The following is a 27,855-nucleotide window of genomic DNA, read 5'->3' on the forward strand; positions in this document are numbered from 1 at the left end:
ACAGAATCTAACTTAAAATGATGAAATTTTAGATATATTATTTTTAAGTCTCGCCCTGAGTCTTTAGTAATAACTATCAAACACATGGTTTTCAGTCTACTGATGGTGTAAGAAACAAACCAGTTCTGCTGCTCACTCCAAGCCCACCTGAAGGACCAGGGTAGTAAAAAGTAGCTCTGTCACACTGAACTGAGAAAAAATGCCAGAATGTACCAAAGAAACTCTTGCACCAAATAAAGTGACAACATTTATACAAAGTCACTTTTGAAAGAAAAAAAATGCCATTAAGATAAATTCATTGCCATGCACCAGACCCACAGAGCTAATACACTGTGTGAGTCCTCTCCTGGCAATATCCTGTTTGGCCTGGAACATAGGAGTGCATGCTGCCATTTCACAAAGTTATTACAGCAATTTTCATTGTTATGCCCTGCTTGGTGGTTTTGGGGTTTTTTTTGTTGTTGTTCTGTTTTGGTGTTATTTTTGGGGGGTGGGGTTTTTTGTTTGTTTTGTTTTGGGCTGTGTGTGTGGGTCTTTTCCCCCCTTTTGTCAAAGCTCTCTTCAGGACAACAAGACCCTCCCAGCAAGCTCCCTTTCCTGTCTTATAGTAAAAACACTGATTTAGCTACCAACATTCTTCCCCCAACTATCATGACACCACAACAAACCAGCATGGTTTGTCTGTAGCAGTACTCCAGACAAGGAGAAAAAACACGTGAAGCTAAGAATTTTTTTCCTTTCAAGAGTATAGAGCTTGCCCTGGCAAACAGACTGGTTAGTAGTCTTCAATTTGTCTAGACAAATATTAGACAGTTCTCTCTAGCTCTCAAATATTAAGTTACATAGATTTAGGAGGAGTCCTCTGCTGTTGTGATGAGGTGGGAAATAAAACCACAGAAAAGCACGGACTACTAGATGACTTTAGGCAGCAGTGGATACAGTACTACAAGTTTGTAACACAGAACACCATCTATGCATTTCCTGTTGCAGTGAAGCCAATGTATGATTGAATTGGTTTAGAAGCTCATTAAGACTACCACAAATAAACTCCAGAAATAGCACGTTCAAGATGATTGCTACAATCCACACAATTTCTTAGCACGGAGTTGCAAGCTACATTTTTGTTGTGTAGCTGTAAGATCTGGACAGAAATCACTAGATTCAGACATCACATATCCTCAAGACTTCCAAGTGTCATCGGCATCCTGTGCCACCAAGGCAAAACTTTTTTTCCCCAAAATACCTATCTACCCACATGCCCCCTCAGCCCCACTCCCTTTGGCTTAAGTCTCTGTCCCGGCCTCCTCCAGCCCACAACAGATGCTCCTTCCACAACCACCTCAACTTAGGCTAGATTGATGACTTCCTTTTCACTTCAACCATAATGTCTCACTCTGCTTAGCCCACCTCAGATCTTCACTTCATCCATCTCTTCTCTAACCATCCACTTCACCTTCATAGTACTCTAGTTGTCCTTTTTTATGTCTGCAAAAACCTCCAGAACAAAGACAACCAGATTCACCAGGTCTGCACCAGTGCACTGCAGCCACCGTCCAGAGCTCCGTGGGGACAGGAGCGCTGTCCAGCAGCTGCAGCCCATTGCACCACGTCCATGGCCCACCGCACCATGTCCACGAGAACGTAAGAAATCAAAACTGTCGAGATGTCTTGCTATCCTGGCCTCCCTCACTTTGCAATCTGAAGCAAAGGGAAGCAGCCTGAAATGAGGCCGTGGCAAGGTGTTTGTCATGGCAGTTACTCACCTCTTCCACAAATCACAACACTGTCTGGCACATAAACACGGCCCCAACCATTTAACACATGTGAATGGTTTCATTCTGAAATGGAACATACCACCTTTTCCTGAAAGCTTGTGTTATTTCCCAACATAATTAAACAGCTGTTTAGGAAACAGCTTTCTTTGCGACAGGAGGAAGTAGTGATTCATCGGGACAGGACTCTTTGGAACAGATGGATTTCACGGAATGGGTCTCAGAGCCAAGAGGAAGAGAAACCCACAATAGCCAAGTCCCGGAGGCAGGGTACTCATATGGGAGAACCTCTTCAGACTCTTTCAAAACAGAAAATTGAACTTGGGTGCCTCGTCTCCAGAAAACACCGTAGCCACCACATTACCACCTACCCTGGGGTCTCTTGAGTTTCAAAAGAAGTTCGATTCACTTTGGAAATAACACACACAAAAGTTAAAGCCTCATTTCCCCCCTCCTTTCTAGAAGAGATTTGTCAGTTTTCTGGCTAGCACAATGGCTTGATAAGTTGCATTTCATAGATGGACACAATGATTATTAAACACAGCTGAAGGAGAACAACGGTCATTGGCAACATTCAAGTTCTCAGTGCCTTCAGACAGCCTTCCAAATCTGCGACAGGGGCAGAAGAAAGCCTCTTTTGCTGTCCCTGTGGCAAAATGGCTGACCTAAGAGCAAAGGGAAAACGGAGTGTTGGAAGCAGCTCCAAAGCTAACTTCAGAGACCTCATGCCCAATTCCACATTCGATTAAACTGATTTTTTTATAGCACTAAAGCGTATCACGCTGGTAAGTATATCACTATCTTGACTAAAACATGCATAAACAGAGAAAGGAATCAGACCCCGCCCCTCCAAATATAAACAAATAAATTGCAATTAAATCTATCAGGTTACAGCTCTATGTGCAAACTGGCTGTGAGCACAGTTTGTCCTAGGCTTATAAATAGCTGTTGAATAGCTTGTTTTCCAATAGCTACATTGCTTCAAAACTCCATTCTGTCCATTTCAGCTCATTGCCTTACCTTGCAGGAGACGTTACTGACCCTACTGATACGGAGTCTCTCAGCTAACTGTTGTTTCTTTGGATAAACACAATTTCATAATACCTATACACATGCTCATACTTGGCTGCATTCTCTGTGAATTCTGTGCGCTGGAGTCCAGGCAGCCCAGATCTTTGCAATTCCTGCTCCACTCTTCCGTGCTATGAAACCAGCTGGCATTGGTCCAGTTTTCCCGTCTTTTTAGAAAGAAAGCTGCCTCTTCAGATGCAGTATGAATCCAGGGCAAGAGATCAATGAATTGTAAATCTACATCAAAATTAGTTCTGTATATTCAAAGTGAGTAACTCACATTATTAAGAGCTTAATATTGAGACTGATTCTGAAGTAGCATAATTTAGCTGAGGGGCTTCTCAGCATAAATCTAAGCTCTACCCTTCCTGTATTCAAGATATGAAATATTTGGCACTGGATGGCCAAATCAGTGGGTAGAGATATACAGGGATTTTTTTTAACAATTCTCCAGAGTAACTCTCTATTCACAGAGTCAGAGGTAATCCAAAGGAACAGAAAGTCTCTAATGCATTTTGTTCTTTTATAGCTGACAATACAGGTGAGAAAGACATAAATAATTGGATGCTGAAGGCTGGGGCAGTGGTTGACACAAATGGTTGACTTGCAAGGGAGAAATAAAGCTCATGAACTAATGGTCGCCTTGAGTGAAGAAAGTTACCTGCACTAGACACTACCTCCAGAAGGCTGTGCAGCATGCCATCTTACTCAGAATTAGTAATATATCTCCGGACAGCAATTCTTCCTCATACAAAAGGAAAGGTAACTGAAGCTTCACAAGCCAAAACCACCAGTGTTTTGGGGAAGCTGTGGGCGCTCCTATAGAATGAGCTCGTTGTACTTTATGGCCTGTGAGAATTGCCCCAAAGAAGATGCCCTCGGAGAAGCAAGGGGACAGTCAGCTGTTGCTGGTCTGCAAGACCGGTGATTTACTGGGCTAGAAATGCACCTACTAAACTGGGCCAGAGGGAGACAGTACTACACAAGAGATCATCAGGTGGCAGATGTTACTGCAAGCTCATGCCCTCAACCACAAAATGATGCACTTCAATCACATGTGCTGCGTTCCACAATGCTCCGTACATTTATCTTTACCTTGGTAGAGGTGACTGTTGATTTTCTGAAGCCATAATCCTGCTACCATTGACTTATTTTGAAGTTCAGAAAATATTGGGTTTGGTTACCATGACAACAGCACCCAAAAAGAGTTAAACTCTGCTACACCATAAACACTTCACATGCTATTTCCTAGCAACCACACAGGTACATACAGCCTTCACTGAAGGCAATTTTAGAAAACTTACATGTACATTGAAGATAATTCTAGAAATTTCACATACAACATGCATCTTTCACTTTGGGCTACACTGAAAAACTCTGTAACTGAGTCAGACTTTAATCTTTCAAAAAAATAAGAGGAGTGACCAACAGGCAGACAGGAAATACAGGCAGAGAATGATCTACATGGAAAGTAAAGTACCCTGCGATCTGGCAGCAGTGCAGGTGGCGCAAGGGGAAAATTTAACCCAAAACATGCTTTCTTTCCCGTCTCTGGTTCCCCTCCACACCACTACTTACACTTTCACCAAATCTTACTCTCCTGGACTTGAATTTTCAAGTAGTTCGGAGGGAGTACAGAGATAATCCAAAATGAGAATACAATAGTCACGCAAGTAGCATGTCCGCCTTGTACTATGAAGATTTTAATTTAAAAAAACCAAACAAACAAAAAAAAACCCCAAACAACAAACAAAACTCCCAAGCCTGCTTCTTTTTTGCATATAGGACTAAGGCTTACCCATGAGCACACAGCATTTCAGAAATCACTAGGATCTAGAAACAATAGTCCTCTTAACTTCTACAGGCTTTAGGTATCATTACACAAAATTCAGGACTACTTCACAGAACATTAACAAGTTATTGAAAATATGCACTTACATTACTCCTTACTTCAGGAATGCCTACACTGTATGATCCAGCCTGGTACAACTACCTGATCTAGGAACCCATGGGTGTAGAAGAGGTACAGCAACCTGTCTGAAATAACAAATTCCCAGAGAAGCTGAAGGACCCCCACCAGGAACAGGAAACATTTTTGTGAGTCAGGTGCTTAAATGCTCATTACAGCAAACAGGGCAAGCTTACCATCTCAGTGTGACAAATTTTCAAGGCGCAGAGGGGGCACTCAAGCCAGCCGAAAGGAAATGTCTACAAGAGATGTTTGGTAGCCTTGCCTCTCTCTTAGACTACCCACAGAGCAGGTGTGATGTTTAGTTTTACAACCTAAATCTGCTCAATTACTCTGCTGTCTAAACCACTACTTAAAATACGGTAGGTGACTAGACTATTCCTCACCTGAAGGACAGGAATGGGCAACTACGTGCCCATTTTCTGTATCACACCCTAGTGATCCATAAGCATTCCCAGCTGCAGGAATTCAAACGTATCTCTTGCATCTGAAGAGCATGCACTAACACCCAGGGTATATGGTTCAACTTCTTAGCTTGCATTGTCTTTCAGCCGTGTGGTCAGTTTTATTTGCAATTCCTCCGCTCTGCATTCAGGACAATTACGGAGTTTTAGAAATTGTCAAAAGATCCACATTAAGCTCCTCAGAAGGTAAAATCTCAAGAGTCTCATTTTGCACATAGTAAACGGTACAAAGTAGAAAACAGATGCTACTAATGCTCAGTTTACCTAAAACTGTTTGGTATTTCGGGAACTGAAAGCGAATGTTCCAAAATAACTTTTTACTGGAGGACTTAGAGGGGTGTAGGGGTCCTGAGATGCCTGTTGACTCTCAATGCTGAAATGGTTGAGGCTCATTGTTCTCTTACAATTTCTCCAACACTTCTCTTTTCCTATACAAACTAAGGGGGAAAAAAAAGAAAGATGCATTTTATATTTAATGATATAAACACCTACCATCCAGAACAGTTTTGGAAGTCCAGGATGTTGTGTAACTCTATACCAAGTAAGCTTAATCTACCAGGCTCTGTTTCCTTTGCCAAGGGGTTTATTATTTTCTGAAGAAATGGTTTTCTCCATTCCTTAAGACTTTTCCTGTCTAGCATTGCTTAAAAGCACAACTACAGTTCTTGTTGAAGTTTACCTGCACCATTTGAAGGAGGAATGGAAAGGTCAGATAGGGAGCAGCAAAGCTTTACAAAAGTCCTTTTAGTGTATTCATTTAAGAACTCTAGGCTTACTCCAAGAAAAGCACTTCTCTACTAGCCGTTTTCTTTATAGTAAGAGTTATTCAGGCCAGCACCTCTCACAGAACAGCTAGCCTAAATTAAAAAGGCTCTGTACTGTAACATAGTTCAAAACTTTTTGGCCTGCCCAATTTTTTTTCTGCCAGCTTGGCAGCCCCAGAGTATGGTCAAGAGGACTCCGATGTCTTAGGTGTCCTATTGAGTTGTGAAATGGACATTCATCACGCTAAGTCACAGAGTTGGGAGGTTTATTTTCCAAGTTTACCCTACATCTGGCACGTTCCACGTTCTGCAGAATACACTAGCAGCCTGTCAAACAGTAGTACACTTCAAACAAAACAAGAAGTGCAAGAAGTACGGTGACTTTTCTTACACATGATACTGCTTTAAAGAGAAGAACTGTATTTGAAATCAAGGCAATGCTTAGGGTTGCATTTCTCCAGGACCCCTGGAGCTGATGCAACTCTCTCAGTACCTGGACTTCTCAAGGTTCTCCATAGCACTTTGTATCTGTATTTGGCAGCTGCATCCTTTTCACTGTTTCCCCAGATTTAAAAAAAAAAATTGTAAAAGCTATGTGTTTGACATATTGGGGTGCATCCTTCTCCTCAATGCTTCCACCTTGGAACTTAACACAGACCAACACTGGTAAGAGATACTGTCCGACTGTATTTCTTCTGATTTCTGAGCTTTGCTTCTAATAATTATTTTGCTATAGAAAAGCCTGACACTGTCAAAACCTGTTCTGATGTGACTAACTATCAAGAGAGGTTCATAAACAGGTTTTTCCTCTTCCAGAAAGAATACAGCATAAGAAGAACCACACCATTACCACCTGCTCTTCTTGTAATTTCAAGAAGAAAAATAAGATAAAGTCATCAATAGAAGAATGCAGAGGTTTTGGGGTTTTTCCCACTAGGCTGTATGTTAGCAACAAGAGCCTTAAAACTTGTTTGTTCTTGTAGTCTTTACGTTTGGCTAATGTTTAAGTGTCAAGATGTTCAAGAAAAGTGTATCTATGCACACACTTTTGCTTAAGATTTCTATTTGGCCATAATTAAAAAATCTATTTTTAAACATAAATAAGGTAAACTTTTATTATCTTTTCAAATCCCCAAGGAAGTGTTCAAGAAGCTGTTTATTTCTTGCTAAACAGCTGGTACTGTTGCACTTCAGAACCGGCAATAGTTGAGCAATGGGTCAGGCAGCCATTACACACTCCGTATCATCTGATGTTCAATGTTACGCTTCAGTGATGTATGCTAAATGCCTTGTATCTTTATATAAAGCTGATGTAGGGTTTGACATATTAATACTGTTTGCTGTCGTGATACTGTTTGGTTTTATTAAGGAGGGAACGTGGGCAAGGAATGTCTGTTTTTTACTCAAGTGTTTCTGCCCAAGCACCTTAGTAACAGTGTGTGGCTCGACACCAGAAACTGTGGGTCCTATTCCAAAGTAAGGCACAGACGCATCTTCTAATACTTAACAAGTCCACTTCAGCTCTTTGTCAGGTAACCTGTAGATATTTGTTACCAAGTTTGTGAGATCCACAAAGAAATGCACACATGCTAGAACTGCTGAATGGTTACTCATAACCAGTGTGAGCAGGATGCGATCAACACATCCGAATACTCTGAGCAATTCAGAACTTCTTAAGGAAAGGAAAAGAAAAGAAAACAAAAAGATTGCCTTTGTAACACTGACCTCACCCCAGTGAATACAGATTAGATGGACTTTAAAAGTAAGGTTTAGATAAGCCATATATTTTAAGCAACACGGGATTGTTTCTGGTTTTTTTATGTGAATTGCATCAGGTTGAAGTCATTGCATGTTGATTTCTTTTAACACCAGTTTAATATTATGCTATGGATGAGTTTTAAAACGTTGTCTAAATATAGGGTCAAATGTAAATAATGCAGTACTTGATTGTGTAAACAACTAAAGAACAGTTTAGAACAGAAAATGAAGACAAACGAAGCAGCATGGTTTAGGTGGGTTGAACAGCTACACAACTGGAATATTATATTAATATATAATAGTGCTAACTGCCATTTGTCCTGTGTAATTGTTTTGCCCTCTAAATACAGTTAGATGAGATTTCAACACAGCTAGTAAGTGCAACCAAGCATTAGAGCAGTTAAAACCATGTGGAATTACTAGACACTTTTTCTGTACCAAAATAACTATTATTTTTCTTCATTTTTTAACTTCTTTGGAAATAAATACTGTTATCATGTACTATTGGAGAACTGTATTTTCATACTTTTCCATTTTTTATAGCCCATCAGGTATCAAGTACTATTTTGCCTTTATGATAGTTCTGTAATATTCCAACCTTGCTTTGGTCAGACAAATATTCAAGTATGATATTAAACTGTAGGAAATCATGCCAGGAGTAGCAGCAAGAATGGAAGCTCTAACTCAGTTTAAAAATAATATAAAATATTTTACAGATCTTAATTCTTATAAGAATGGAAACTTTTCTACTATATCGTTGAAGCAGTTGTTAAACAAAAAAACCCATCATTTCCCTTAGCTGCTTGGGACTCTAAGATTGTAAAAAGAACTGAAACTATCCAAAATAATATTACAGTGCCAACTATGAAGTTCAAAACCATCTGAAATCCATTCACTTTTAATAACCATAAAGTTGACAGATGTTTGTTTATAAGAGCACATCATGTAATACCAAATAATAAACAATTCCTAAGAACAGAAAAAGGCATTACCACTTAAAAAAACCCTTTTTTTCAAATCTTAGCTTAAAGAATTGTGCAAGAATTTCTATTTTGCTCTCCTCTACATTAAAAAACAAAACTGTATTTTGTCTTAAGTATTCCACTCAGAAAAGTAAAAAAAAAAATTCCCCAAATCCAAGAAATATAACAGTTTTTTTACTCCAGTCCTGCTCAGACTTTGTCCCTGACACTGATTATGCGGCTTCTGCTTCTGAATGAGTAAAACAGTCAATGTAACCACAAACAATTCTGCAAGTTTCTCAGCATTTGAGCAGAAAGAACTCACTATGGGTTGTGGTGGTAGTTGTTTACCCTCTGTGGTCTCCCTCATTTATGTTTTCCTCAGATGATTTCTGGATTTTTTTACATTATAGAAGATATAATATTTTAATTTCTTAATTATATTCTAACAAAATACCAGGATCTATTTAAGCCCATGGAATTACTTTGTGACATGCTATCCTGCTTTATTAGTTCAACAGAGAAGTAACCTAAGGTGCAGCTGGGATCATGACACCATTTGTTTTGATAATAAGCTTTGGCACAGGGCAACAAAGCAGAATTTAATTCTTGGAAAACTATCAGGGAAATTGATGAAAAATCTACTTTGATATTTAAAAAAAGAAAAAAAGAAAAAGTCCAGAGCAATCATTTCTTTTAACTGCTGAACTTAAGCGAAGATGTTGACGAGCAGGTTGCAGCAGGGCTTTCCTCACCCACTGAGAGGGGGACCCAAGCCTGCCAGAGTTGGAGTGAGATGATCCTACAGACTCAGCCCCTGCCCGCCCCTCCCGGGAGCATCCCCCAGCCCCGCACCAGCGTATCTGCCCGTGCGTACAAACCATAGTGCTTCGGTTCTCAGCTGAACATCCACGCCTAGCAGCGACAGTTCATTTTAAGCAGATGCCGGGGCAAGAAAAAGGGATGAAGAAAACCCGACAGCAAGCACGGGCTGTTTGCTGTCGAGAATTAAGGAGGGGGAGATTTTATTCCGGCGTGTTAACACCGCTCCCAGACGCCCGCTCCCTGCCATCGGCCACAAAGCTCGGGAGAAACCCCTTCCCCGCTCGCCGCACCTCCAGGAGCCATCTCAGCACAGGGACACCCCGGAGCCAGCCCGAGGCTGCGGGCGCGGGGCGGAGGGAGCCCGAGGGGCCCGGCGGACGGCGCTCGCCCCCGGGGGGGGTGCTCCAGGCCAGGCGGCCCCCCCGCAGCAGTGCCAGCCCGGCCCGGCCCGGCCGCCGCAGCTGCGGTGAGTCAGTGGGCACCAGGGCAACCGCTCCCCGCAGCTGCATCCCGCCTGCCGAAGCATCATCTCCCTCCCCGGCGGCGGCGGCCGCCGCTCTGGCTCCGTCCTCCCTCCGCCGCGGCCGGCGGGGACCCATCCCGGCCCCGCCGGGGACCTCCCCCCCCCCGCCCCGGGGCGGCCGCGGCTTACCTTGACGCTGGCGCTGCTGGTCTGGGTCTCCGCCTCGACGCCGCAGCAGCGGGGCGCCCTGGCCCGGGCGGAGGCGCCGGGCTCCCTGCGCTCCTTGCGGCGGGGGCCGGCGGAGGGCGGCGGCTGCTGCCGGCTCTGGTAGGCGAGGACAGAGGGGATGGAGTCGGCCGCGTCTGTCTTGATGAAGAGGCCGTGCAGGGTGGCGGTGCCCTGCGAGATGGTGGTGGTCTGGTGGGGGGAGTTGGACTCCTCCGAGTCCCGGCAGTAGATCACGCCGCTTTGCGAGACGTGGATGCTGGGGGCGCAGCCCATCCCTTCCCTTCCCCACCCCGCCCCGCTGCACCGCCGGCGGCCCGGCCCGCTCCGCTCCCACCTGCCGCCCGCTCGGGCTGCGGGGCCGCCGCCCCTGCGCCGCGCACCCCGCGGCGGCACCGGCACCGGCACCACCCCCCGCCGGTGGCGCTGCCCCGGCCGCTCCCGCCCATGCGGCGCCTCCCCGGCACCCCCGCCCGTCCCCCCGCGCCGTCTCCAGGGTCCCCAGACCCGTTAAGCCCCTGCCCCTCCTCAGCAGCGTCTTACGAAGTGCCTGCGGCCACCGGGTCCTTCAGCCGGGGCGGGGGGGGAGGACAGGAGGAGGAGGAGGAGCGGCAGCATCATCGGCGGTGTAGCCCCCTCCCGCCCCTGGCAGAGGGTCTCCTTTCAAGCCTGCCGTACGTACCACATGACAACCTCCCGCTTGTGCCAAATACTTTTCTTTTTTAAAAGCAGTTAAAAATACTTATTTTGACAGTCAAAACGCGCCTACTTTTCTTAGCCAGGGGTGAGCAAATCTCAATTGTTCGGGGGGACTGCAGGGAGGAGTTCAGAGCCACACAACACCCGCTGCAAGCTAGGGAAAAAGGCCAGGATTGTTCCACAATTTTTAATGCTGTTTTTCAATTAGGCCAATATTCAAAGACACAAACTACTATTTCAGCCTATATGTCTGATAGCTGCTAATCCCTGTTTCCAGTCCCTGGGGAGATAATCAAGCAAAATGTTTAATGCTGCAGAGATTTACACACCTTCTTAGCTTTCCACAGTGAATAGTTTCATTCACCTCAGTGAAACTACCTATGAGGTGTAAAGCCAAACATGTGGGTTTTAAGTCTTTGCAAGATTTTAGTTTAAATCTCTCTGTTTTCAATGGCACATTATAAATCCTTCAGGAATTGGTAATGTCATCCAAGCAGTGTGCTGCCTGCCTAATAAAGCATTTATCTGACACCCAGTTACCAACGAACACTTGTGTATACACTCTTTCTTCTTCTTGGAGTGTTACCTGATGTTTGATGGCTGTTTCTCCACCTAGTTTTTAGTGAGTGATGTAAAAATACTAGAAATGTGAAGCACAGTTGGTGCAAGGATTGTGATGCTGAATAACAAAATACTCTGAACATGTTATTTTGGCTCCTAATACTCCTGAAGCGCTTTCATGGATGAGAGACCAGTTTATTCAGAAGTGATGGCTTCACAGCTAAAACGCCTCAGTTTAGAGAGACTGTTTGAGCCTTTAGCCTCTGTCTGTGCTGATCCAGTCCATGGGTCATCGTAATTATGGCAATATGGACATTCACTCATCCATCAAGAATTGGACTGAGATCACCACCCTGTTTGACAATCTGGTTTTCCAGTTACCAGAGAGAGCCTGCATTTGCCTTAGTAATCAAATTTCTCTAGGTAATTTTTTCCCCACTAGCTGTCAATGTTCACAAACCAAGTTGTGGCTCATATCCTGCATATGCTGCATGTTTGCATACTGCCACACTGCTCTGCTGGTGGCTGTCTTCAAGGACCACCTTGAAGACAGGCTCAGTACAAGCGAAATGAAGCAGACTACGCTTCGTCACCCAACCATGCAGCCTTTCTTGCTGCTTAGGCTGCAGTTCTGGATGAGACCTTCCAGTCTCCTGGAGCATAATGCACTTAGTTGCAGATGAACGTGTCCTAAAACTCCATTTAATAATGAAAGAGCAATGAGGTGTATGTATTCCTTTCAATATTTTCAAGTCCCTCTTCATTTCTGTTAATGGTTAGGAAATTAAAATTGGGGATTTGAGTTACCTGACCTAGACCACATGAGAGATTTGCAGCAGAGCCAGGAGCTCAGGAATGCCACTCAGAACCCCTATGTCAGTGTAAATGACGTTGCCCCAAAAGGCCTCTAAGAGTTGTTGACTATCTAGTTTGTTCATAGGAATTTACCCACCCCAGGTATCAACAGCATCTAGAATTTTAATAAAGGATGTGAACATAAACCATATTTTGACCTTGTAGACTGAGCTTGGTGAAAATGTCACGTCACACCCTAAACTGTGTTGCTAGCTATTCACAGTCCATTTTTCTGAACTGGTATCAGTGGTAAGTTATTTCATCAGTCAGTCAATACCTAGGTTTCCTTAACATCCCGGTGCTTGGGTTTCGGCCCTGTTCCTACTGAAATCTGTGACAACTTTGCTATTGATTTCAGACAGCATTGCAGGCACCTGCCCATTATCACATGGATTTCCCTTGCTTGGGTATAACATCTGAATTGATGTCAGAGAATAACTTATAGGACTAAGAAGTCACAGCTCTGTAGAATCTTTGCTAAATGCAGCTCTCAAGTAGCTCTCCCTGTGCTGTTGATTTTGGGGTAACGGGGAAGGATCACCACTGAAGAGGATGAGCCTGCCTGTGCAAAGTGCCAGAGTGCTTGAGAGGAGTGAAGGCTGCAGGATGGGGAACTATGTGGACTGCTGAAAAGCAACAGAAAAGTGGGGAGAGTAACTTAATGCTTTGTCTGACAGCAGAATCACAGAATCATAGGGTGGTTAAGGTTGGAAGGGTCATCTGACCCAAGCCCCCCTGCTCAAGAAGAGCCACCTAGAGCTGATTCCTCAGGATGAGCATATCTGGGTGGTTTTCAAATATCTCCAAAGATGGAGACTCCACCATCACTCTGGGCAACCTATTCCAGTGCTCAGTCACCCTCACAGTTCCCTCCTGATCTTCAGAGGAAACCTCCCACATTTCAGTTTGTGCCCGTTGCCTCTGGTCCTGTCACTGGGCACCACTGGAAAGAGCCTGGCTCCGTCCTCTTTGCACCCTCCCTTCAGGTATTTATATACATTGATGAGATTCCCCTCTGAGCCTTCCCTTTTCCAGGCTGAACAGTCCCAGCTCTCTCAGCCTCTCCTCACACACGTGGTGCTCAGAAGGAACTTACAGGGACGGAACAAGAAAGTGATGATTAGCATGAGCAGAGGCTGGAGTGGGGCAGAGTGAGTGGATGCAGTGGAGGAGGATGACTGTCTGCCGCTGAAATAGGAAGCAAGGAAATGGGAAGTTAAGATGCCTTTTCCTAACATGGGTCCTCTTCCTGCATCTTGCCTGTGAGAAGACAAGCATGGATTTACTGGACAGGGCGGAAGAGGGAATATTTAAAACACATGCAGGCACACTTGCACCACCTCTTATGGCACGCTCAAGTCATGCTCCTGCAGTCATATTGCTGCAGCCTGCCCTGACCGATGCCCACTGAAGCAGAAGGCTTTACTGTGAGCAGCATGTATTAATTCAACCAGGGACTTACAGCAGGGACAGTTAATGTGTGAAGCAGACTCTGCCCTCAGAATTAAGCCAGTGCATCCAGCCACTGGAAGATATTCACATGCACCTGTTTTTCCACTACTGAAGAGCCTTCACTGGCTTTAGTTGCAACTGTATAAATCCTAACAAATTTTGTGCTCACAGGAAAGCAATTTATTACACATGACTAATTTCAGCACGCTGAATTTAAGCATATGAGTGATTCTGGAAGCCGTCAGTGGAACCCTGAAGCGTCTTGTCTTTTTTTTCCAGTAAAAAGCAGTGGATATACATTCTCTATGGTGTTTACACCTGCAAATCCCTCCACAATGAGGAAAATACACTCCTCCAAACTTTATATCCCTTCCAAAGCCAGTCATAGGCTTCACTCTGACCTCAATATTAAGACTCTAGGCTACAAGTAGATTGGTAAGTTTATATTGGCATTATTGGAAGTAACATCTGTAAATCCCAGTTCATTGCAGTAAGAATATACTACTTCAGAGGTCGCATTTTACAGAGACTTAAAAATCTGGTACTTGACAACCAGCTACTGAAGACAGTTACCTCTATTCATGGTTCATTTACTGTAAAACCAGTTTAAGAATGTATAAATAAGCCTGTACAAAAAAAAAAAATTACTAGGCTCTTAGGAGGCTCAACAGTTTGTCAGTCCTTTCATATTGGTCCAACAGATTTCTAAACTATGGTAAAAACTAACATGCTGCATACCCAGATTAGAGCAAAGTAAATACCTGAAATTTATTTAAATTATCCAGACTATGTGCTGTGTTTTTAACTTAAAATAAGTACGAGGAAAATAATAATCATGGCAGCTAAAATAGAACTCTTCTCGGTATACCTCTATTTTGTTAAAAAACCTCACCTCTATAGTAATTTGATGATCTATAATAGACTATCAAATGCTAACCTCGTGCTTTTACTCATCAACAATACAAGAAATGATGGCGCTTGGAAAACAGAAGGATATTAAATACAAGAGGTTAAGGTTATTTCTTTTGCCTGAGGAAGAACAGAATATATTTTTCAGTCCACAAATCCGATGACTCTCTCACCAATGTAATCAAGAGTAACTTCACTAAAAGCAATGACCTTTCTCCAACTCAATCAAAAAGCAAAATCGAGTCCTATTTTTTACCCCTGCCCAAAACTCCTTTCATTTCATAACTTTGAAAAATCATTTGTTGCAGCAAAACTGTGTTTTAAATTACCATGGGTTTTTTATACTGTGTTTGCAAACCAAATTCTGAGTGCTGTGAATAACAATCTCCCAATAGCAACACCCTACAATAAGGCACCCTCAGACAGATATTGCTCAGACAGAATGGGTTTGCTGGAATGGCTTGCTAATCACACCGTAAAACCTGACTTTGGCCTTCTTTGACAGTCACATTTTGACTGGCTTGGCCAATGACAGCTATCTTAGTTTTCCCCAGAAGTTCATAAAATACTTTGCACTATGGATATTTTGCAAGTGAGGAAACTGAGTCATGGAGAAGCCTATTTCCAAGCTCACTCAAGGGAGCAGAGCTGAAGAGGGAACTCAGTCTGGTTCCCTTTCTGGCAGCATTCTGTGATGCTGTAAATACTGCGAGGTGCAAATTGTGCTGAGAGTACATGGAGGGGCTGGGGGCTTCCTCCGCCCTCTACCTTTTCCACCCCTTTGTGTGCAAGCAAGGAAGAGCTGCGGTTTGTGCCCTCCTCTGTCTGCAGCTGTTTCTCTCTTCCCAGGGGCGGGAGAAGATGCAGCCTTGGGCTTTTGCTCCTCACTGCTGACAGGTGATGAGCTGCCCCAGGGATGCAGATTTCCTCCTGGGGACAGACACCTGCAGTCGTTTTCCCTAGAATGGGCCAACTTGGCACTGTCCTTCGTATTCACATGTTCTTGAGAGGCACTAACACTGCTTTGAAGAGGAAGAGTAACATGTAGAAATGCATAATAACTACAGCCTTCAGCCACCAGCAGTAGCATTATGCGTTAGCATTATTCCCCTTGAGGAGCTCAATTTTTGGCAGGACAGCGGCCAGATACTTCTAGTTACAAGCAAATTTTCTAGGACAACAGTCATCACATCCCATTTCAAAGGCTTAGACTTCTGCTCTCCACCAAACCCTGTGGTTTGCTTTTTGAGTGGGGCTGAATCAAGTACTTCACAGCGCTCAAAGTTAAGAAAAGCGACTGCTGCTCTCCTACCAGCACTGAAAAGTCCCCCAGCAAGACTTTGGTGGTCGTTTCCTCCCAGGAAGCTTGTTCTTTGCTGGTTTTTGCTTTAATAAGACAACTCGTCCCCCTTGATTCACCCTTCTGGGGGAATATTTGAGTATCTGCAGAGCGAACCCCTCCCGGGCGGTCACTGCATCCACATGAAGGCTTTGGCTGTGCGCACCGGCACTGCTGAACACGGCTCCCGGCGAGCTGAGCCGTGCCCAGCGGGGTCAGGCAGACGCTTTGGCAGCACCGGCGCTCGGACGCATCTCCGCCAGCCCCCGGGGTGCCGCCCGGAGGGGGAGACCGGCCGGAGAGTGTCAGCACCCGACGCCGCTGTGCCCCGGCTCTGGGCGCCCCGGAGCGGGGGGGGGAGCCCCTGGGGATCGCCCCGCTGCCCCCCGACCCGCCCGGCCTCCCCTTACCTTCCTCCCCGGCCCGTTCATCCTCCGAGGAGCGGAAGGGAGCGGGACCGCCGCTCCGGCGCGGCAGCCCAGGTGAGCGGGGCGGGCCCCGCCGCCGCCGGCGCCTCCCCCGGGACCGGCCCGGCCCCCCGGAGCTCCCCCGCCGCCCCGCGCCCGGCCCCGCTGGGCTGGAAGCGCTCCGGGAAAATGAGCTGCGCCTGCGGCGCTCCCCTGGGGAAGGAGGGCGAACCGGCTTCCCCGAGCTGTCCCGGCCCCCCCGGCCTCTCCCCCGCCTGTGCCCCGTTCAGATCATTTTCTGCCCTGAACGGGAACATTTAGTAATGGGCAAAACGCTCGGGAAAAGTTAAGGTGAACCAAGTGCTCTGAGGCTGTCTGGGTTCAGTATGCTAATAGTTACACAGCCTTTGGAAAAAGTTATCCCCCGGAGAGATGGTAAATCCACCCACGGAGCAGATAGGTCGTTGCTGGTGCTTTTCAGGATCCTCAGGTAAAATCCAGCCTCACGGTCGAGGAGAGGGGAGACAAACTGCTTGGGGCTGACAGAAGGCAGCATGACCCTGATCTGGAGCAAATCTCAACTGCCCGAAGTGGGACCAGAGACATACTTCAAACAGCCTATTTTAATCTTTGAGATACTCTAGTTTGCAGCAAGTACCAGGTAGGTGGAATGTGTCATCTTGGGAATGACATCTTTGGGCTTGACTGGACTTGACTCCCTCACTTTGTTGCTCTCTCCTTCATGCTTTAAGCACAGATTATTGCTGTTCTTCCTTTTGGAGCATTGCTGTTTCTTGGGAGTTCATTAATATTGCCAATACCGTCATTGCCCTGCAGTGGTACCCAAGGCCTCAACAAGGGAGCTGTACAAGATACTCAGCAAACACAACTAAAAGCAGTCCCTACCCAAAAAAGTCAAAGGCTTGCATAGAAGACAGTGGACAGCACGTGCATGTCACAAAAGTAGAGCAACATGAAAGATGACCGGGAGCTGTGGGACAAGTAGTGGTCAAGTCACAGCAGCTGCCAAGCCAAAAACCCACAAAACCCCAGACCACAACACAAAATAAACCCAAAGCACTGAACCTGTGCAGAAAATCAGTTCTAGAGAGGAGAAGCAGAACCAGCGTGGGTCAGCAAGTTATGTCAGATTGAGGGTAGGGACTGTGAAGTGCTGCCCTACTTCTAGGGGAGGAGACACACAGTCAGCAAACACAATCCTCCTTGAGCTCCCCAGAAACCCTAGACAGCGCACATACTGAAATGAGGTATAACCTTTCCTCTTCAGCATCTCTCCACAAGTGCCAGGTGTCAACCAGCCTTTAACTGCAAACCTCAGAATCAGCTTTGCCCGATTATTTCGAAGGATTGTCGGACAAGCAAGCATCACAGCCTGCCCTGGGACCTTGCTCTCCTCAGGTGGACAAATTAAGGACTAATCAAAGAATGCCTTTTACTCCTGCCATTTGCTGTAGCCAGGCTGCCTTCCCAATAATGACCCAGGAGAAGGAGGAAGGATCTCACCCAGACACAGCATCACGACCAGGGCAAGGTGCTCGTCTGGACACGAGCTCAGAAGTGCCCACAGTGCTGTTCTGGATACAGCCACACAGACTTTTTGCAGTTTCCACACAGGCCTTTCCCTGCATTTCTCCTTGCACCGTCCCCTTAGAGCTGGTGCGGCTTTTGAAGACTCTCTAGAGGAATGCTGAGACCAGCCAGAGCGTCAATTCTTTGCAAGCACTGAGAAGCTGACATGGGAAACATGGAAGGCTCAGTCCCATCGCTAACCACCACACTCTGTATGTGGCAAACAAATGGCATTTTGCCTGCACTCCAAAAGGAGGGTGACATCCTGCAGTGACCGTGCTGTCAGCAAAGCAAAGAGCACAGACACAGACCCACTCACTTTTTATCCATGTGGGACTTGGGACCGGGCTGCTGGCACTAACTGCAGCACTTCAGAAGATAAAGACTAACTTGGTCTTTGTTTCTGGGGAAACAGCCCAAATGTAGGGGATTATTCTGCCTACTTTTCTTTTAGATGTAGAAGTAAAATAAAAAGTAAATTGTCTGCTTTTTTTAGTACATTTTGCATGTATCTAGATTTTAGCATGCACTAAGGACCCCGCTTCAGGCTCAGCATACTACTCCCACTGAACTTAATGGGAATGTGGCTGTTTATATTTTAATAGGGATGGAATTAGGCCCTTCATTTGAACTTTATAGCTTTTTTATTCCTTTTTTTATTAATCTATTTCATCAGTCTTAATTTGCTTCTGCTGTGTTCTGAGAACATTGTAAGTACACTCCAGCGTTCTGAGTATCACAGAATCACAGAATCACTGAGGTTGGAAAAGACCTGTAAGATCATCAAGTCCAACCATCAACTAACACCACCATGCCCATTAAACCATGTCCCACAATGCCTCGTCCACATGTTCCTTGAACACCTTTTAGTAACATCTTTAAATTCTAGCATGCAAACATTATGCCTCCTAGTGGGTAATATATATGGACTTCAACTCTCCTTCAGGTTGCATTTTCATGCTAATTCCTTGGGACTTTCTTCTGTTAGTATCAAGGAGGTGATCTTCAACTTTTTTATCACTCTGGAAGCCCCTCATTTCTTTCCTATGCTGTTCACTTTGCTCTTCCTTGCACACAGCCAGTTAAGTTCTGAACATTTGGCCTTAGCGATTTTCTTTTCTGTGCGTAAATCTGCCATTAAAATTCCTCCCATCCACAAACCTTTTTGTGAGGAGCCCATTCCTGAGACAGTATTGCAATCATGCAAATAGTAAGGAAGTGGGTGTTTGCGTATCCCCCTGAGTGGACTTCCCTGAGTACATCACCTGTGCTTGAATCATACCATGACAGAAACAGAGTTCATGTTTCTTGTGCAAGCGAAATGCCCACTCCATGGATTCCGGGAATTTTGAAAGAGGTATCCAAGACGTGTCACAGATAAGACCCAGGATACTGCTTTTGTTGGGTGAATTCCCCAGTCTATGGAAGCAAACGACAAACTCCAGCAGCAGACCAGTAGGTCTAGGTACAGCAAAGTCCATCATCCATTTCTGCCTCCTTAGCTGGCTGCAGTCTGGCTGTAGCTTCTACTACATCCACATGTAGTTTATGAAGAGACAGGCTCTGGGTACCTGCTGGTGGTCAGGCTGAGGCGTGATTGCCCTCCTTTCAGCCCCAACTGCAATGACCACAGCTTGGTCCTCCTGGGCTGGGCCAGACTCCAGAGTAGATTGAGTTGGCACTTGACTGTTTGTTTGGCATTAGCAAAGCACTTGATAAAACATTCCTGGCCTTGCAGACAGACCCAGTGCCTTGAATGGCATCCTCACTCATTTCTCTGCCATCAGAATTTCCTCCTCTGATCTCACAGTAGGCAGGAGTAGGATGTCTTTGCCACTTAGACAAGAAGTTTTCTTCTTTTTCATTTATATTCGGCCAGCATTGAAAATGCTGCTAGATCTCAATAGATAAGAAATCATCTAAAAGTAGCTGTGCTTAATATGAACAAACAATTTTTATCTCTGAACATACATAACCTATGTGTAGCTTAGAATATTAATCCTGAAAAGGCCATGATTTGCCAGACTGCAAGCCAAACTGGAGCACAGAATACAGTTTCGTTATTTTTTTTAACCCAGTCCTTATATACTAGCTTGGGTTTAATCTCTCCTCAGGTTTTCAGGTCAACACAAGGACAAACAGAAAAAAAATCATTAAAGGTTGACGTTAGAAGCTGAGGCAAATAGATATCTAACAATACCCTCTGGCAGAGCACAGCTGGGTGAATAGGACACTGCGTGACGGAGCTTTGTCATGTGATGTGTACTCAAAAAAGCATTGCTTTTGTCACTGGCTAAGAATGAACTATTATTCAGAGAAGGAACTGTCATTCATTAATACTAACAGTAATAATGATAATAAATAATAATAACAATAGAAATACATTTGCATTCCTGAACAATTCACTGCCATTTTATATGGAAGATAAAGCCAATAAAGCTGTGGGCTTTATGCTCCATTTTAGGTGCCTGGTTCCTGGATACACATTGTATTTCCAAACTCTTCCCCTGCTTGATGCTGTCTCAAAAGCCTTCAGGGGAAATGAAAGGCTAATTCTGTCCCAGGCTGCCATACATTTCCATTGGACTTTTTGACAAAAAAAAAGGCACAAAAGAGTTGAGTCACTCCCAGTCCCACTTCTTGAGCCTGGCCTGCAGAAACAAGGGAATAGCATGACATGGTCACTGGTCACTTGAGAGTGAGAGGTCTCAGTTCGAAGAGTGTCCAGCAGGCTTCAGATAGTCCTGATAGCCTTTGACTTTGCTGGGACTGCTAGCATGAGTAAAAGGCTGCAGGATCCTTCATTAATCCTGTTGCTATCTATAGGCTTCACAGTGTATCAATTATTTAATTTGCCCTAGTTAATCTTTTACAGTGTAATCTTCATATACAGTCAATGCCATAATATTGTAAGTATATACCAGCTGATGCTATAAATTGCATCAGTTGATATGTACAGTAGCGTCTTCTCTCGCCTTGGAGTGGTTCATTTGGTTGGTAGACAATCAATTTATTGTTAAATGTGTCCTCAACTGATAGTCTGATTGGACTCTTATGTTCTTACGAAGTAAAGAAAAAGTAATGAACTATAAAATAGTATAAAAATAGCACAGGAAAATTTGTAAACAAGCCACAAAGCCACAAACATCACACAAAGCAAACACTCATGAGGGATATCACTTCTCTCTAGACTTAGCACAAATCGGAAGAGAACGCTATGCCACGCTGTGAAGAAGAGCTAAAGATACTGAAACACTCAACTCAAGGAGGAGTCTAGCAGAATTAAGCAGCACTGAGCCATTTGTATCTAGAACATGGAACATACACCTCACCACATATTTCAGATGGGATTTTCTCTCCCTTGAGTATATTTAGGACACCTAAGGGCAGGTCCTTTTGTCAGTGGAGTTCACATGAAGACATTGTCTTGTTCTCTTGTGTTGCCTCGTTAAGCAACACAAGGCTTTGGTGGATGATATGGTGCTCTCCTGACTCTGGAATAAACTGTGCCACTAATAAAACCAGACGAAGGAAGCATTCTCTAATTGAAAAACAGTTTTAAGGAACGCAGTAATTCCTGGCTTGTACTGCTGTGTCTTCAAAAAATAAGGCATTGCAGAGCAAACTCGTATTAAAAGCAGTGTGAAATAAAAATCCTCTCTAGCTCAAGCAAAGTTCTCTATCCTTTTTACTGTCTCCCACAAACAGAAGCTAACTAATAGCATTGGGGATTTGCTGTTGAGTATCCATTGACATAAATTTTGCTATAAAATAGTATTAGGAGTATTCATCTTAGCCATCGCAGGGAAATTCCTCTTCTACTCGTTTTAGCAGGCTGTGTACTTACTGAAGATATCTTCCCTCCTGGAAAAACATGAGCACAGCTTTCAAGAGCTACAATACTTGGCAGAATCCTGTTACTTGGCCAGGGCACAAAAGAAGGAAGCAACATGAATCATTTTGTGCCTGTAAACTAAGGGTAATGCTTCAAACACACAACATGAATTCCACTATTTTAGAGCACTCCACAGCAGGAACATGTTGTAAGCAATTCTTTGTTAAAGATGATGATTACATCACAGACTGCGTATTTGTGCAACACCCATGCATGGATGGACAGGCACAGAGCTCATGCCAGGGCAGTTATGACGAACACAAACTTCACACAAGTCATTAACGTTTATAAAGCTCATTGGCGTTACGCGACAAAAGACAATATGCCTGTGCAAAACACGTGTTAATATGACGTTTACAAATGGGTGCTTCTGCACCTGCTAGAATACAAATATTTTAAGAGGCGCACTTGAAACCTCTGCAGTGTTATAGCTCTGAGAAACCACTACCCAGCTCATTGTATAGAAATAATCTCATTTTTTGTTCTCTTTGCAATAATGCAATGAACCTGCACAAACACAATCACTCCTAAACAACTAAGGAGACAGACGCAGCAGAAGAGTCCTTTTTTTTGCTGACCCACAGCCATTACACCAAAACATTGGTATTCAGATCTGCAAGGCATGGCTATTTACAAACAGTATCAGTTTAGAAAGTTCAACCCTCTTCTTGGTCCTTTTGACTTCTATTATACACATGGATGAATTAGTGTAAGCATATACAAGAAAGAGTAACATTACATTACTCTAGGAATGACTAAAGCAATTTAATTTTAGAAAACCTTGTAGTGAAGATCTGCTAGATCCAGCAGTTGACAGAAAAAAAATAACTGAACCATTCTACTTTGTGTCACAATAAAGTGCTATATCCCTTGTTATAATACCTACGCTTGTCTCATGATGTCTACAAAGTCAGCTGTAGTTATGGAAGGCTTGGAGAAAAACAATTTCCAGAGCAGGAATAGAAAAGCAGCAACACTTAAAAAAAATAAATTTGTAATAAAACATACCAGTTCCTGAAGGCTCATGGTAGCAGAACTACACATTTTTCTCTGACCTGCACAGCCCTGTCTGAGGCACAACAGCCTCAATCTGCTCATTTCCACAGGCCATGAAGATGACTTGTGTTACCCTCCAGGAAGCATCCAAGAGTCTTCACTACAGCTGTCTCTCTTCCCAGCTGTGGTAGCAGGGGTGTTAAAATTATATTTGTACAAAGGGCAGAGAAGTCTTTCGCACAGGGCAAATGAGAGTATAAAAGGCTGCGGTGGGTTCAAGGCACAATGATGGAAGTACAGCAACAAAGCGACGCAGTCACCCCACACACAGAACCTTGGTCCCTCCGTCCTGAAGGCAGCCTGAAATTCATAAACCTGGGGGGTGCGGATCAATGAATGGCTGCATACCAACAGTTTTACTCATGAAGTGGCAACGTGATACCTGTAACTATCGCGCCAAGCCAAGGGCTCCCAGGCTGGTTGCAGCCTGCAGCTCATCCAGCCTGCAGGCTCCAGAGGGGTGTGGATGAATTGCTGGAGTGGTGGCAGCCAGCTCCTACCTTCCCTGCTTCCTTCTTTGCCATTGTGCTGAGCTGCTGTATGTGCTCTACATGGCTGTGTAGTAGAGGTGTACAACTGCTTCCTTCTCGGGAAGATGGCAGAGCACCCTGGGCTCTATCGGCTGCTCTGGTTACAGCAGTTGCATGTCCTCCTTTAGGAGTGGCAGGTGGACCAGTGTGCTCACAAACCCCTTAGGTTGGAAAGGTTATAGAAGTCGCAGGCAAAGGTAAAGCCACTACTCAGTTGAGCGAAGGTTTCCGATGTAACAACAAAGGCTACGGAAGCTACAACTCCTCCCCAACTCATTTCTGGTAACCGAAGGAGCGCATTAAATCGCAGGTTAGAGGGATGGTTCCGACTTCTGGAAAACACCTTCTAGAAAATGTAACAAACTCCAAATGTGAAAAAAAGGCTTTTTCATTCTCCATCTAGAGTGCAAGACCATTTGCAACAATATACAGCTATTGGCAACTTGTTTGCTGACCCAGACCATTTTCACCCACGAGTCAGGTAGGTAAAATATTCTTTATTTGCAGTCGGAAATCACTGTGTGCAATGTTTCCAGGCTCATATCAATAAACCAAGTTCAAATCCATTTTAAAATCTGACCTTTAAAATGACATAATGGGTTTCTCAGTGCATTGTATGAGAGTGATTATTTTTCCATAGTGGGTAATTTCAGATAATAATGAATACCACAACTTCAGCTAAAGAAGGAAATAAACTCCAGGAAAAAATCACGCTGCCTTAGACGTATGACAGTACCAGTTAATTTTAATTAAAAAAGAGATGTGCTTTTGCAGAAACTATCCTGCCTCAGTTTCCCTTCCAACTTCCAAATTAATCCCATTACTTCTCCCTTCCCTTGTATCTTTTTCTTCTTCTCTCTTTAGGTTGTTTATCTCTTACAGTTTTTGCCCTTTTCCCCCACCTGCCTACGGGGATACACCTTGATCTTCCATTCCAAAAAACCCTTTTCCTCAGCAATAACTGGCTTTCAAACTACTACCTTCTCTCATCATCCATCTCACACCTCCAAGACTGTGGACTATGCTGTTTGCTTTCTCTGCTTAATTCTCCTGTAACTAAACGGTGGCCCCTTAAATCAGGTCTCTGGGTTATGCTTTCTCTCTCTTCCATCAAATTGTTCTTTTAAAGGCTGATCGTGTTCTCCATCTATCCGAGTCCCCCATACTGCTGGAAAAGTAAATAGTGACAGCGACCATTCACTCACAGGGCAATTGGGATTGCTTGGTCACCTGAGCACAACCAGAAGTACGATTCTACATACAGGAAAGATCAATTGGAAACAAGGAATGATCAAATACAACCAAGGGAGCCAAACTATCCCAAAGCAGTTCTGCCTTTTCCTATCTGTGACCATCACTGCATGCTCATCCTATCTCATGGCCAAGAGTAGCAGGATGATCAATCTGAAATTAATCTAACAGCATTCATATGATACTCCTGTCCATTGCAAGAAGGTTATAATCTACAGCTACTGCTGCTCTTCTACTCACATGGCTCTGAAATGAGACAGATAGGAAATACTGAAGGCAGATGGATTGCTTTTTCATCATCCTTTCTACAAGGAGAAGTATAGCATCTGCTAGTAGTTAATAAGACTACCATTATACAGATACGCTTGCTTCAGCAGAAGGTCAACAAAACCTCCCTGAAAAAATGTGATACCCTGTTCTCCAGAGAAGCAATGGAGAAAAGGATCAGAGGTACAGTCCAGCATCAAAGGGACTGACTTCACTGAAACTCTAAGGAAACTCCTCGTCTTTGTCCCTGAAAGATTACATTCGTAGCCCAAGTAAGTAAAAACCCTAGCTTACTCCGGAGCAATTTCATCCACAACATGCCTGCAGAGATGTATACAGCAAAGGCACTCAGTTCTGTATCCACAGGGTGGTCAGGCACTTTTCCTGACCTCTTTCTTTACGGATACTATCAGCTTTTTCCCCACCCATCTCTGACTGTTGCAAATGGCCTAGTCACACATGCATTTGTTCTTGTCCATCTGGTGCTCTCTTTCCTTACAGTCCATTCATTCCAGTAATTCCCTAAAAGGTGGGCTTGGTTTTTTTCAGCTATACTCTCTCAAACCTACCCTTAATTGCATAATTGTTATTTACCATGTCTCCACCTATCTTGTAGACTGGAGCAGAAACGGAAAAATGAAACATTGTTCGGGTTTTGCTGGCACTGTGTAGGTATGTGATGTTCATAGATTACTTAATTACTGCTAAAGCCTAGTTCAGCTATGAGGCTGGTTGCTAGCTATTTAGCTCCCCTGATTACAGAAAATGTCTTCTCCTTACCCCTGTAGAATATATAAACAGTCTACATGCAAGGTTTTTAGAGTCACCACAAAGGCTCCCACCTGGTAGAGGTTTTTTAACAGCAGATGGTGATAATACATAGCATAGAAAAATTTATTTACTGGAAGAATTGCAACACTCATCATGCATGAGGCTTATGCAAGTGCTGTGTATTTGCTTAAGCTTTTTGGTATGGGTGACAAAGTGAGTAATTTTAGGACATGGAGTGTCTTCTTGCATGGGAAATGGAAGTTGATTAAATCCAGAGTATACAAATACGCTTAGTTTTGGGAGGGGATAGAGGAGGGAGCGAACCAAGAATTACAGGTTTGCTTACCCTGAAATGGTCCTGGATTCCCAGATTCTACCACGTGTATTTTAAACACTTGGAAACTGTTGTTTAATGCTGGTTTCACATTTGTGGTGTGTAAGTCATGTTTGGCCACGACGTGAGGAGCAATGCAGTGAGACTATTTGTGCTGTGTTGATGAATGCCATTAAAATAGCATCAAGATGATGAACTACTAACTAATTCAGCAAGAGTCTCTCAGCTTGCAGAAGCTCTAAATAAAGACACAGAGGGAAAACAAACATGGAAACAAACCAGCCAGAGCAAGTAGGAAGATGAGAATTAAAGCCACAACTAGCTGCATAAAAACCAAAAACCCCAGAAATAATGACTTATAAATTCCCAGTAATACTGCTATCTGAGCACCCTCTAGTGGTACACGGTTTAGAATAAACAGCTCCAGAGATAAAAATGTGATCCCACAGGGAAAAAAAGATGTAGCATCTCATTGACTTTCTTCGGACAACTAATCACTGAATGTGTGTGTCCATTTGGAAGACAGGGAAATAACTCAACATTCAAAACCAGTATTGTTATTTATCTCCTGGCATTGTGTTCCCAGCATTTCCTTAATTTTCATGTCATCCGACTGGTTAAAGGTTTCTGTTCATTCAAAAGTATTATATCGATTTGTTTTAAACTCGTTTTCTTCGGAATGGGAGATTAGAGTCAAATGAAAAATAATAAGCCAGTATAACAATCCAAAGGGAAGATATAGAGGGAACAGACAATCCAACTGATTTCCAATCACTGTGGCACCAAGGTGTATTTTAACTTAACTGCAGATACATACAGAACTTGTTTGGTTTGAAGACAAGGCTATTCACTATTTTGCACTTGTATTTAACCTGGAAAAGGAGCGGAGACTGGTCTAATCATGCAGTGATCACACATCACAGCTTTATAGTTTAATATTTTTCAGGAAAATTTTAAACTTAATTTTATATATGCACAGAATATCCTTCATGTTTGCTCTTTTCCACAATTTTTTTGACTTACGGACTGTTATCAGTTGGGTTCAACATACAAGAAGTGTACTCTACTAAGACCATGGTGCTACAATTATGAACTATTTTTACTGTTAAAAAAAATAAATCATTCATCCTAGACAGTGTGAGATCTCTTATCTCCTATGGAAATCTCCTATACTTACAACATTTCCAGATCCACCAGACATTACTCCTGAAGGCTTTGCCATAGTGAAGGCACTTGTCATCAGGAATAGTCGAACTGGTGGTGCCAGACAAAACTTCAGCTCTTACATTCTCCTACCTCAGGGACTGTGGGTGACCTCCTCTGTGGTAGCACTAGCCTATGCAAAGAGAACAGCTTCAAGGAAGACAGATATTTGTAACTATGGGGAGGCTTAACACACTGGAGTATCAAAACAATCCTACAGCAGGGTCTAGGCTCCCTGAAGAAAGACAGGACCATAGCTTCTCCCTGAAGCTGAGATATCTGTCTTTGGTACCTGTCTTGTCAAGTGACTGGATTTGGTCAGCAAAAACAAAAAACGGTGGCTTCAGAAGGGGAAAGGCAGCTCTAGCTCTGTCAGACCACATCCCCAAGGGCTCCTGTCCTGTGTGAAGACATGTGAACGGAGGCACGTCTCTATTAAATCACATAGCTGAAGACATCCCTT

The 27,855-nt window shown here is 44.0% G+C and overlaps 1 protein-coding gene across 1 annotated transcript in view; it reads right to left on the reverse strand.

Moving 5' to 3' along the window:
• PDE8B (phosphodiesterase 8B) overlaps positions 1–10,549 on the reverse strand; it is a 73,826-nt gene extending 63,277 nt beyond the window's left edge. The window contains exon 1 of the mRNA XM_059833318.1: positions 10,238–10,549. Within this exon, the coding sequence (XP_059689301.1) occupies positions 10,238–10,549 (312 nt within the window). The remainder of the gene's footprint in view (positions 1–10,237) is intronic.
• Positions 10,550–27,855: the final 17,306 nt, after the last annotated feature.

Source organism: Gavia stellata, chromosome Z (genome assembly GCF_030936135.1).
Source record: "Gavia stellata isolate bGavSte3 chromosome Z, bGavSte3.hap2, whole genome shotgun sequence".
Taxonomy (NCBI): domain Eukaryota; kingdom Metazoa; phylum Chordata; class Aves; order Gaviiformes; family Gaviidae; genus Gavia; species Gavia stellata.